General features: G+C 32.1%; 1 protein-coding gene across 6 annotated transcripts; it reads left to right on the top strand.

Annotated features, from left to right (window-relative positions):
- LOC116136068 lies at positions 1 to 9,846 on the top strand. Of its 6 annotated transcripts, XR_004128977.1 has the most exons (7): positions 1 to 308; positions 2,774 to 2,842; positions 4,498 to 4,586; positions 4,940 to 4,997; positions 5,424 to 5,579; positions 7,580 to 7,699; positions 9,655 to 9,683. XR_004128977.1 is itself a non-coding variant. In XM_031421784.1 (5 exons), the coding sequence occupies exons 1-4, from the start codon at positions 67 to 69 to the stop codon at positions 4,957 to 4,959; spliced, it is 420 nt and encodes a 139-aa protein (XP_031277644.1). In that variant the 5' UTR covers positions 1 to 66; the 3' UTR covers positions 4,960 to 4,997; positions 5,424 to 5,899. The 6 variants fall into 6 exon arrangements, 1 of the variants encoding a protein (XP_031277644.1); XR_004128973.1 differs by lacking the exon at positions 5,424 to 5,579 and having other exon boundaries at positions 4,940 to 4,971; XR_004128975.1 differs by lacking the exons at positions 4,940 to 4,997; positions 5,424 to 5,579; positions 9,655 to 9,683 and adding an exon at positions 9,773 to 9,846.
- Positions 9,847 to 11,774: the final 1,928 nt, after the last annotated feature.

Here is an 11,774-nt window from a genome sequence, read left to right as displayed (position 1 = left end):
TTAAAGCACTACCTTCAATGTATTTATAAATGTGGCTCCAACAACATATGCGATGGAAAACTGAAAATGGATCTGTTGTTGATTTGTTTACCAACTTCAATTGAACCTCACATTTTGACTGATCCATACTCCTTGCTTACAAAAGAGAAAATAACAAGACCGATTGAAAGCGGGGGTCAATCTGCCGCTGCTGTTCTCTGTTGTGTTGGTAAGGAGTTTCCACCCCACGAATCAAGAACTGATTTCATTGAAGATATTGTCGGCCTTGTAGCACTTATTGGAAAAGCTTGGACCATCAAGCTTAGCAGGTCACCATTCTTCAATTTTCTTCAAATTTCTTAACTGAAATGATTACTTGTCCATCAGTCTTTTGTGGTTTATAATCTCTGGTTTATCAATCTTTAGGATGTTAGCGGAGTACTTGGGTGAAGATGAAATGCTCGCTTTGGTTTGTAGATCCTTCAGAGCAGCTTGTGCTCTTGAGGAGTATGAACAAAATGGAGAAGTTAATTGTACACTTGGACTACATGGAAAAGCAACTGAACGTGGAAATCTATAGTTGGCTGATTTCTTGTTATATGCCTTGAGGATATGAGGTGCTATACACAATATCCTGGTTTCAATTTAGAAATGGTATATTGTTTTGATTGTTGATTTGAGTTAATATTGGTTGATTTTTAGGTGTTATTGATTTAGATTGAGATTTATCGTTGCTGGGTTGATTTTTTATATGTTGATGTCAGCGGTGGTGGTAATTAGTAGATCTCACCGGAGTTGTAGCAGTGACTAGAGCCGGGCTAAGAAAAGAGAAGGGGTTTAGAGAGGAGAGAGTGGATTTGAAGGAAGAAAATGATATTTTCGTCTTTACAGTGATTGTACCTTGTCAATTAATGGATATTAACAGTGGGTGGGAAATTTTTTTTTTTTCAAACCTTTCGGGTGGGAAAACTTACTTATGCCAAGCCTTTGTTGGGAAATTGTCATTCTCCCTTTAAAACCTTTTATAGTGACTATTAATATGAATTTCCTTCCAAAGCTATCAGAAATATTTATAAAAAAAAAAAATTGTTGTATGCCTTGGAACTTCTTTATATTATGACTCAATTTTCAAACATGATTATTTGTATAGTGCTATGAAAAAAAAACATGTGTTTCTGCTTATAACTAGTTCTTTATTTGCTTTTCAATTGGGTTGATATATATGGTTGTTTCGGTACATGTATTCAGCTCACTCAATTGTCATAAGTTGCTACAGCCTGACTCAAATTTCCTTTTACATTTTAATGGTTGGTATGGGATGGTCATTTTAATATCTTTGCAGTGTGCATATTGCGGAGGATAGGATATCAATTTTTTACACTGGCCCAGGAATGGATAGTAGTGAAGAAAACTCTATAGTTAAGTGGTACATTATAGATTTCAATATTTACTTACAAACTTCCCTTCTTCTTTTAGTGCCTGTGTGTGTTTGTTGGATATTTCAGAGATTGGAATGGGGCTTAAGCTTCATTTTCTGACAATAAGGAAAGGGAAAATTTGTGACTGCTACATTTTCAGCTTTGGCTTATTTATTTTACAATTTCATTGAATATTGATGTAGTTCCTTTAAAAAGTAGGAATGAAAAAATTTCCAAGTGTTTTACTTTTTATATATGATAAGAAGAGAAAAATTAGTTTGTTTGGAAAAAGGAACATAAGCTTACAGCCAGGTAGAGGAGCAACTTCCTGTCTATCTCTCCACCCGAAACCAAAATTTTGGGAGAAAGGAGAAGGAGAGACTGACAAGAAAGAATAGCTGTTCAGTATATGCTATTTGTTTCATATATGAATTTGTAAGAATATCTTACTAGGGTAGACTGCATAAGCATTCATCGATTTTCTTGCATGTTGTGTTTTATATTTATGTAATTTCTAAATAATAGTTGCATTTAATGTTAGATATAATTGTTCTTTCCCCGCAGTGCACATTTTTAACACAGCTCTGATTTACATGAGGTTTTTTCCTAATTATCATTTTATTCTGGCTGCCTCAGTCTTGGTTTATATATTATTCACGATTCATATGTTTAGGGGAAAGATGGGTGCAAACCTCCATACTTAAAGGTAAAGTGTAATCTTGTGGATATTTTTGCATCTTGCCTTTATAGTATATACATATATTTAGTAGTATTGCTTTTTTTTATTGCAGATAAATATGCGGTCTTTCCTTCACCATCTGTCCTAGTTTCCAATATTAACTTTGATATTAGTCATATTCTCTATTGGAAGCTGTCACTCTTTTTGTTTATAAGATTCTTTGTTTCTTTTGGCGACAATACAACCTTTTTTTGGTATGTTTGGATATGGTGGACCTATTGTGTCTATGCATCTAGGAAGGTATTATCTCTCTTAAACTCCTTTTTTTTTCCTCTCTTCCCTTCTTTCTCAATGAATGAGTATTTTTTTTTTAATGAAGCAATGACTTGCATGCTTTTTTTAGCTTTTCTTAATTTTACTGCTTTCTTATAGGTGTGCTCTAGTTTCTTCAAAGACAAAAGTATCTAATAAAGTCTTTACATTGCATCTTGAGAGAGAAGATCTACTCAAGTGCTCAGATTCTTAACTTACTTGGTGGGTAATTAAGTCACCTTAAGCAAATTATTGTCTTACTAATGGACATTTGTTTCTTTTGCACAAGTTTTTCAACTCTGGACAATGTCATGTTTTTATTATTATTGTTATTATAATTGTTATTTTTGGTTGTATTAAGGTTGTGTTACTCTTTCATTTTTAGACTGATGGTGGCATTAGGATTCCTTCAGAAGATGAAAGCACATAATCACCTCATGGAAGTTTTACAAAGGTGATCTCTATTTCATTTTGTCTAGCACTTTGTATTTATTTTTTGGGGTCAAGTGTTGCTTACATTTCTGAGCTCCAGTTTAAAGTTAGATCATGGTCCTATAATTGAATAAGGGATGCTGATCTTTGTAATTTTGAATCTTTATTTTTGCGACACTGATTGAATTAGTTTGATACTTGTTATGTTTCTCTCCAGTTTTTCCGTCCAATTGTTTTGGATTGTTCTCATTTTCCTTGATACAGTTTGCATTTCAATTTGATTGATTGACAAAATGATCCAGTCCCTAAGGATAGCATAATCTTTCACATGAGTATTGATAATAATCAGTCAAGCAAATATTTTGTTCAATTAATGTCTTGAATTATCCTTCATGTATGAAAATAATTTCTGAGCTATGTTTTTTTCATTTTTTTTTTTTGTTTGATAGGAAACACTAGTATATTGATGTATAAAACAAGATTTATGATTGTTTATGTAAAGCTCTAACTCTTTCTGAGCTATGTTTTAACAATTTTTTTGTCAAAAATTAAATATTATTGTCTTATATACTTTTATTACCTAAACTATTGTAGAACAATATGCATTTTATGAGTTCAATTAGACTGCATAGTTGCCAAACATCTGTAGCACAAATATCTCTAATTTTTTTCTTTAATACTTTTCCTTTATAATCTGTTGTGTTGTCAGGTTTGTTTCATTATTTGGAATACTTACTGGGACTTTGATCGGTGAAGGTTTAATGAGCTTATCACTTTGATTTATGAATTCCTTTTCTCCATTGGGAGATGGACATTAGTGAAATATTCTGAGGCTGAGGACAATCAATGGACCTTGATTTGATGTTCAATATAAATATTTTGATATGCTAGTGAAGTTTTCTGAGGCTTAGGACAATAAATGGACCTTGATTTGATGTTCAATATAAATATTGTGATATGCTAATGGAGCTTAAATTTCCAAACCTTCTAGCTTTAAAATCCATGCAAACTGAATATATTAAGATTGGTCTTATTTGGAGTATAGCCTACATATTAACAAAACTATATATTACTAGCTAGTTGACTGCAAGATATGGAAGTTGTGCTGGGTGGATAATTGAGATTATGAAATTAGTGGGAAGTGAAACCTAAATTTTGAGTTTAAGGAGATGATAGGGAATTTCTTAACATATTAACAAAACTATAGTTGACTGCAAGATATGGAAGTTGTGCTGGGTGGATAATTGAGATTATGAAATTAGTGGGAAGTGAAACCTAAATTGGGAGTAAGAGGATGATAGGGAATTTCTTAAGCTATATATAAGCACTAGAATGTGTTTAAAGTTTTCTTTTGCGAGGATGTATAAGAATGTTACATAAGAGCATGTAAAGCCTTTGTAGCTAGTTCTGTCAGTACTCTTGCAGATTTTCCTATTTTACATCTCCTTCATTTTGCTGAGTTGTTGGATAAATACTGATCTTTTGAGTCAAGCGGTTTGTTGGTGTTTAGTTATTTACTTTGAATTATGGATGTTGATAAGGCCACCTAATTTTTGTCTACAGTTGCTATATTTAGTAAAACAAACAAAATAAACTTTCTATCTTTCCCATTTCTCTTTTAAAAAGTTTTTCTTATTTATGATATATTGAAACTTCTAATTTTGAAAATTATCGCAGGTTTGGCTGGTTTATTGACTGCAAAATATCTGGCAGGTGCAGGTCACCAACCTTTGTTACTAGAAGCAAGAGATTGTCTAGGTGGAAAGGTTTATGTTTTGCTTTATCTTTACCCCTTTCCAATTAGTTGACGCCAAACTATATTTCTTAGTCTTTTGTTAACTTCTAGAAACTTACAAAAGCTTGCTAGTTAGTGATTAGAAGAGAGGTCATTTTTCAGCATTGTTGAACAATAGGCGATTTTCATATGGATGATAATCTGGAAGAAGTTTTTCATTCTGGTTGATATTGTGGCATGAGTACTTTCCTGTTTCTAGGAGCAAGGATGAACACAATTGCATGATAATTTTTGTTTCCATCTTGATATCCATATGTATTGCAGGGTTTTATCTTTTCAATTTCTTTGTCATTCAACATTAAACTTTGGTCTTTTTCCCATTAGGTAGCTGCCTGGAAAGGTGATGATGGGGACTGGTATGAGACAGGCCTGCATATATTTTGTGATTTGATATAGTTTCTTTATATTACTTAATTAATTTTTTTTTATGATCATTTTAGTTCGTGATGCTACAACATTATTTTCTATTAACCATCATTCCTAAGTTCTACTGCATTTTTAACTCAGATAAATTATGTAATTTTTGAAACTAATTCTTGTTTGCTGATGTCTTTGATGTTTGACTCAACAACTTCATTATTGTCTTCTAGTGATTGTTCTTTTGATGTTATGAATGTCTTAATAAGTTCTGATGGACTTTCACTTCATAGTGATGATCTAGTGGGTATCTTTTACCTTATGCAGTTTTTTGAATGTTGCAATAACAAACGTTGACGAAGTCACCTTTTTGTCTTTTCCTTTCTTAAAGTAGGGCTAATCTTATGCATTTCCTTTTAATTGATAAATATTTTCTTTTCTTGTTGGCAAGTTGGGGCTTACCCAAATATACAGAACCTGTTCGGAGAACTTGGTATCAATGATCGATTGCAGTGGAAGGAGCACTCAATGATATTTGCAATGCCAAACAAGCCAGGAGAATTCAATTGATTTGATTTTCCTGAAGTTCTGCTAGCTCCTGTAAATGGTTAGATACTTGTACCCACCACTAAAGAGAAAAAGGAAACCCCGCGACCATTATTAATTGAAGTTATGTTCTGCTTCTTCTTTAAAAAAAAAAAGTATGTGCTCTTTACGTAGATCTGGAAATGCATGTTGAGGAACCAGGATTGGACACAAAGAGTAAATTGGCTTGTTGGTTTATGTAGTTATTACCTGATAAATATTTGAACACAAATTCAATTCTTCCGACCATGTCTATGACAAAGTGGCCCCGTAATCAATATATGTATTATAAGAAACAAAACATGCGACTAATTCATTAAAATGTTATTAGTAAAGGCGAACTAGAAGTTAAATGTCCTTAGTTATTGGAATCTTTTTGTAAATGCTTATGCATATGGTTTTTATATTTTGATAGTTTTGAACCTACCCTAGGACATGTCCATGGTAGGTGAGATTCATTGTATTCTTTAATCTCCGCTTGGGTCCATTTCTTTGACAAGAGGAATGAAAAAGAGTAGATTAGGGTAGAATTGGATAGTATCATTCTTTTGCTCCTAACCCAGGGCTTGTCTTGAGGTTGGTTGGCCGACTTTTAGACCTTTTGTACATTCTTTCTCCTTTCTATAAAAGCTTACTTAACCCCCCCCCCCCCCAAAAAAAAAAAAAAAAAAACTTATGAACAGAGATCCATAAGCAAACCTTCTCATTAAACAAGGAATGAAGAATAATCTGGGCATACAGCTTACCAAACTCATGAATAAGAGAAAGAAAATGCTGAATTGAAGGTTCATCACTTATCTTTGTAGTTGTACACTTCAATACTAACTTTTGGTTGTTAATGTCATTTATAATTTTTTTTTTTTTTTCAAAATTTAAATTTCTTCAAATTTCACACATATTTTCACGTAATTTTTCTAGAGTTTACAAATTTAAATATTATCTTTGTTTGCTTGTGAAATTGCAAGATAATTGACATTAGTTTGTAGCCATGGTCCTCATACTTCACTTTTTGAACAACTGACCAAATACGACATAAATGTGTATGTATGCACAATGTATCTGTGACTGTATCTACAAATTTGAGCATTGCTTTGTCTTTGACTAAAGAAGAATATATCTTACCGACAAAGAGATCCTAGGTGTTGTTAGTTGAGGCTTGTGTACTAGTGTTAGTAAAGTCACTCGAGTGTTGATGCAAGCCTCAAATTTCAACTGTCTGAAAGAAGCTGCAGAAACTTCTAGAATACTAGAAACTGACAGAAATTGGGAAAACTTTATTCTTGGAAGAGTATAAGTAAAGAATTTGAAGTACCTCCAAAATTTTGTGGTTTTGTGGGCTGTTGAATTCTCTTTCTTTTTGGTGTTTATATTGCACTGTTTACACAAGATTTTGAGTTATTGTGAAGATCTAACTCTCTTGCAGTGGACATATAGTCCACCTCTGTATCTTTGTTCTCTTTTTCAGTATATTGGTGTTTCTATAAAAAAGAAAAAAAAAGTGCCTACAAAATATAGTCTAAATTCATGGAATAATTTTCTCGTAGAAAACTTTATTTATTGTGTTTGCTTTTGAAAATTGTTAAAACTTTATTTATATTGTTGGGTGCCCTACCTATGAAATCTAGACTTTTGGGATTTTTTGAGTCTACAACATGGTATTAGTATCAATTTGAGCTGGATGTTTTACCTCGTACTATAGATTAAAATTGTGAGGAATGTGTTTGAACACAAATATTCTTTTTGGGTCACTACCTTTGTTTTTTTTTTTTTTTTTTTTTTAATGTTTGGGAATTAATTCACTATTACTTTTTATATCTTGTCCAACCTATGTTTATATATGAATTAGCTTCTGAGTTGAGTTGGGTATTTTGTATTGTTCATGTTAAATTTATTGAATGTTAGTGCAAACTGCAAATTTAGCAAATGAACATGTATATTACCTCAAGTTGAGTTTTTTATTCTCTATCTTCAAAGTTAAATTTTCAAAATGCTTTGTGCTCATGAATTTGGCGTAAACTTTAGGGGGTACCTGAGCGTGTGATGACAAAGGTGTTTATTGCCATGTCAAAGGCACTAAATTTTATTAACCCTGGTGAATTGTCAATGCAATGTGTATTGATTGCTATAAATCGATTTCTTCAGGTACAGTAATCCTCTTTTTTTTTTCCTTAAATTTTTTTTAATCTCTTGATTGTCCACAAGAAACTTTATATTAACATCAATATCAAAATAATTTAAATGATCTTTGGTAAAGTCTGGCTGACGATCTAATGTTGGATTAGTGTATAGATGTAAAACTAAACATATCAAGTAACATGTCACTTCTATTTTGTTTACCATGACCAAATTCACTCTCAAACATTTTTTAGTGCTCTCTTTGTGTTTGAAAGGTTTTGGGGTATTTGGTGGAATTTTGCAGAAATGATTTCTTATTTGCAAAGTCTAGAACATGGATACAATGTGTTGATTAACAAATTTTAGAAAAATGTTTCATGAAACGCAAATCATTTTCTAACTTTTGTAAAGGAAATGACAAAACACTTATCTTGTTTTCACCATTTTCATGATTCTTTTGTGAAAAACCAGAAAGCATTTTTGAGCTTTTGAATTCTTATTAATATGTTTATTTTATTTTTTTAACTATTGTCTAATTTAATAAGTTATTCTAGTAATAATATATCGAAAACATATTTTTTTCCTTCCAAAGACCTCTATTTAACACATTTGCATTATTTCATTTTCATAATGCTGTCTTTTGAGAATGATACTACACATTCTCGAAATTTGAAAATACAACGTTCAGTTTCTATTTTTCAAATTTATCTCTTAAAATAATACCGAACAACTACTTAGAACCACGTGTTTTGATTACCCTTATTGAACTGTTATTTTGTGGCAATCCGTCATGTGTGATATATAAACTACTGCTTGTTCTCTCTGTACATTTTTATTTTTTCTTAATAATATTTTAAGCTAGAGAAAATAAACACATACACAACAATGTACCTCATTTGCTACCTTCAATTTCTTTATAGATCTATCTAAAAAATAATTACTTTCCATTTTACAAGACCGATATCTTTTTTTTTTTTTTTGGGTAAGTAAGCTTTTATAGAAAGGGGGAAAGAATGTACAAAATGCCTAGAAGTCGACCAACCTACCTCTGGACAAGCCTTGGGTTAGGAGCAAAAGAATGATACTAAGTCTACCCCTAATCTTCTTTTTTTCCCATTTTTCTTGTCAAAGAAATGGACCCAAGTGGAGATTAAAGAATACAATGAATCTCGCCTACCACAGGACATGCCCTGGGTTAGGCTCAAAAGTATCAAAATAAAGAACCATATGAATAAGCATTTATAAGAAGAATTCCATAAACATGGACATTAACAAGGTAGGGCCCATTAATGACACAAAGACAAAGCACTAGATCAACACCCCAAGTCTTCCAATCGTCAAAGTAGCCTCGTCTAGCATAATCAACCGTCGGGATGTCATATAACCAAATCCCCTTACATCACTGAAAACTCATCACATAACAACAAACCATAAAATTAGCTCCCATGGGCTGTTTTAAAAATAGACATGGGAAGATCCCATTTCTCGACAAGTCCTCTATTATAGGTATTCTTTATGATCTTGCTAAGGTCCATAACTCTCTCCCTCACCACATTCTTGATGGAGTTGTAGACAGTATGTGCATCCTTGCATTCCCCACCTGTTACAAGACCGATGTCAATTAGAATGTAAATCAATATTTCCCTTTTTATTTAAGGAATGCTTTCATTCTTCTTTTAATTCTATTTTAGATTGACATAGGTAGAATGATCTATGGGTCTTTCATCAAATTAAGTTAATTACTTTTCTTTATTTTGTTTTACTATCTGATCAAGTCATATCGGGACCTAATTTAGTTTTCTCATGATAACAACTAACATATTGTTGTGAGTATTATGTGTTTTGGTTGTATTTGTGTATATGAATATAGGTATAATGTGAATAAGCATTGTTGTTGATGTACTATTGGATATACGTTTCTAGTTATTTATACTTCACCACCTAGTGGCTGATTCAGAATATATTTTTATTATGTTTAACAGTAGAAGCATGGTTCCAGGATGGCATTCTTAGATGGTAGTCCCCTAGAGAGACTTGCATGCTCATTGTTAATCACATTCAATCACTAGGTGGTGAAGTCGACTAAATTCTCAAATACAGGAAATTGAGCTTGATAGTAATGGAACTGTGAAGAATTTCGTACTAACTAGCAGGGAAGTTATTGAAGGAGATGTTTATGTATTTGCCACTCCAGGTATACTCTCTCTCTCTCTCTATATATATATATATATAGTTTCACTAATTTGGATTATGGATCTTGTTTTATTCAGTTGACATCCTAAAGCTTCTTTTGCCTGAAAATTGGAAAGAAAGAGAAGCTATACTTCAAAAGATTGGAGAAATTGGTTGGAATTCCAGTCATCAATGTTCACATATGGTTTGTGTGATGAACTCTTTGTTTTGTCTGAAAATAATATGAGTAACCCTCATTCATGGCATGATTTGAATTAGAAAGTCTATTGAAACTGACTTCTTTGTTTAAATGGCTTGGCTGGGGACTCTGATAAATGGAAAAGAATAAGTTGATAAGAATTACGATACTGTCACAAACTTTTTACGATTAATTAGAGAGATCTTCTACATATGAGAATGATACTTTTCACAACCAATAATGATCGACTTAGTAAGCCGGTTACCACGAAAGGAATTTGTGGCAATAATTTTAGTTAGTTAATGTTGTCCTTATATTTTAAGCGAGACTTTTGACAAAGTTAATGCGTGAAAATGCAGCGACTTAATTCCTTTAACAAGGTAAATCCCACAATAGCTGCTATTTTTTCTGACCGTATGGCTTGAAGAAACTCAAGAAGTTACTTCCAGGTATATATTTTAAATTTAATGAGTTTTTGCTGTTGCTTTTTTATTAGTGATAACCGCTTATACCAGTTCCAGGGGCTACTCACTTATGTACAAAAGCGTATGAAAACAAGAATACTTGCTTATTAAGTATATTGACTTTATGTGATTTAGTTGATGCAGATCTTAATTAATTTTATTTTTATCTACTGCAATATTCGGTTATTGAATACATCTTTACTTCATAGTTATGAAATTGTTTTAGTAACAAGCAAACCAACTACAACGGGTAGGCATCGTCTCTTTTTTGTAGACAATCATCCTTGGGAAGGCGATGGTGATTGAGTGAGTAGACCAATATCTATTTAGTCCTGACGGGGGACATTCTCTAGGATATAAAATAACACGAATATATGATTCACCTACCTGTTTTAGTATTATAGCATGCTGGTCATTGGATCTAAGTGTAGAATATATGAACATCAAGTAAAATATAAGTGATGCATATTTTTCTCAGTTTGGAATATTTGTGGGCCTATAATGAAACCTATTTTTCTCAATTTTTTTATGGACTAAGTAATTCATTCGGTGCCCTTTGATACTAGCATCTACTGCTATGTATTTGCTATGATCATGTTTATGGAAAGAATAGGGGTACCAGGAAGCTTGGCAATTTAAAGTCGTTCATATGAATTTAAAACATATAATGAATTAGAATATATATTCAATTTCAATTTCAATTTTTTTTTTTTTTTTTTTTTTTTTTTTTAAGTCTTGTTTAAATAAAAAGTTATTTGTGTTTGTTGTCTGTTTTCATTTTGTAACTAAATTTGGGTAATGGTTTGTTGTTGTCTTTTATGTTCTCTTAGTAAAAGTAAGTGTCCTTTGCATTTTAACTGAGCCTAAATTTAGCTAGTGATTATGACTTATTTAGTTGCACATTGTTTATTTTTCCCCCTTCCATTTTGGTATTGAATTATTATATGATGATATATTCACTGTTGGGTAATGGTTGATTTTTAAAGTTTAAAGCTGACAGGAACGAACAGCAGAGTAATATTTAAGGTCTAACATGTCCTTTGATGTGCTCAATTAATTAATTGAGTTGTTATGTGGATCCAACCACGGGCCCCATGGATACTATTCAAACTGGAATAATATGTTTTGAGTAGATTTTAATATTGTGTTATGTGTTTTGATTGATATAGTTTCCAGTTAAGCACCTTGTCTTTATGGTACATGGTATTGGTCAGAGGTTGGAGAAATCTAATTTGGTTGATGATGTTGGACACTTTCGCCATATTAC

Source organism: Pistacia vera, unplaced genomic scaffold (assembly GCF_008641045.1).
Source record: "Pistacia vera cultivar Batoury unplaced genomic scaffold, PisVer_v2 Contig309, whole genome shotgun sequence".
NCBI lineage: Eukaryota > Viridiplantae > Streptophyta > Magnoliopsida > Sapindales > Anacardiaceae > Pistacia > Pistacia vera.
This window is presented reverse-complemented; position numbering and strand designations above follow the sequence as displayed.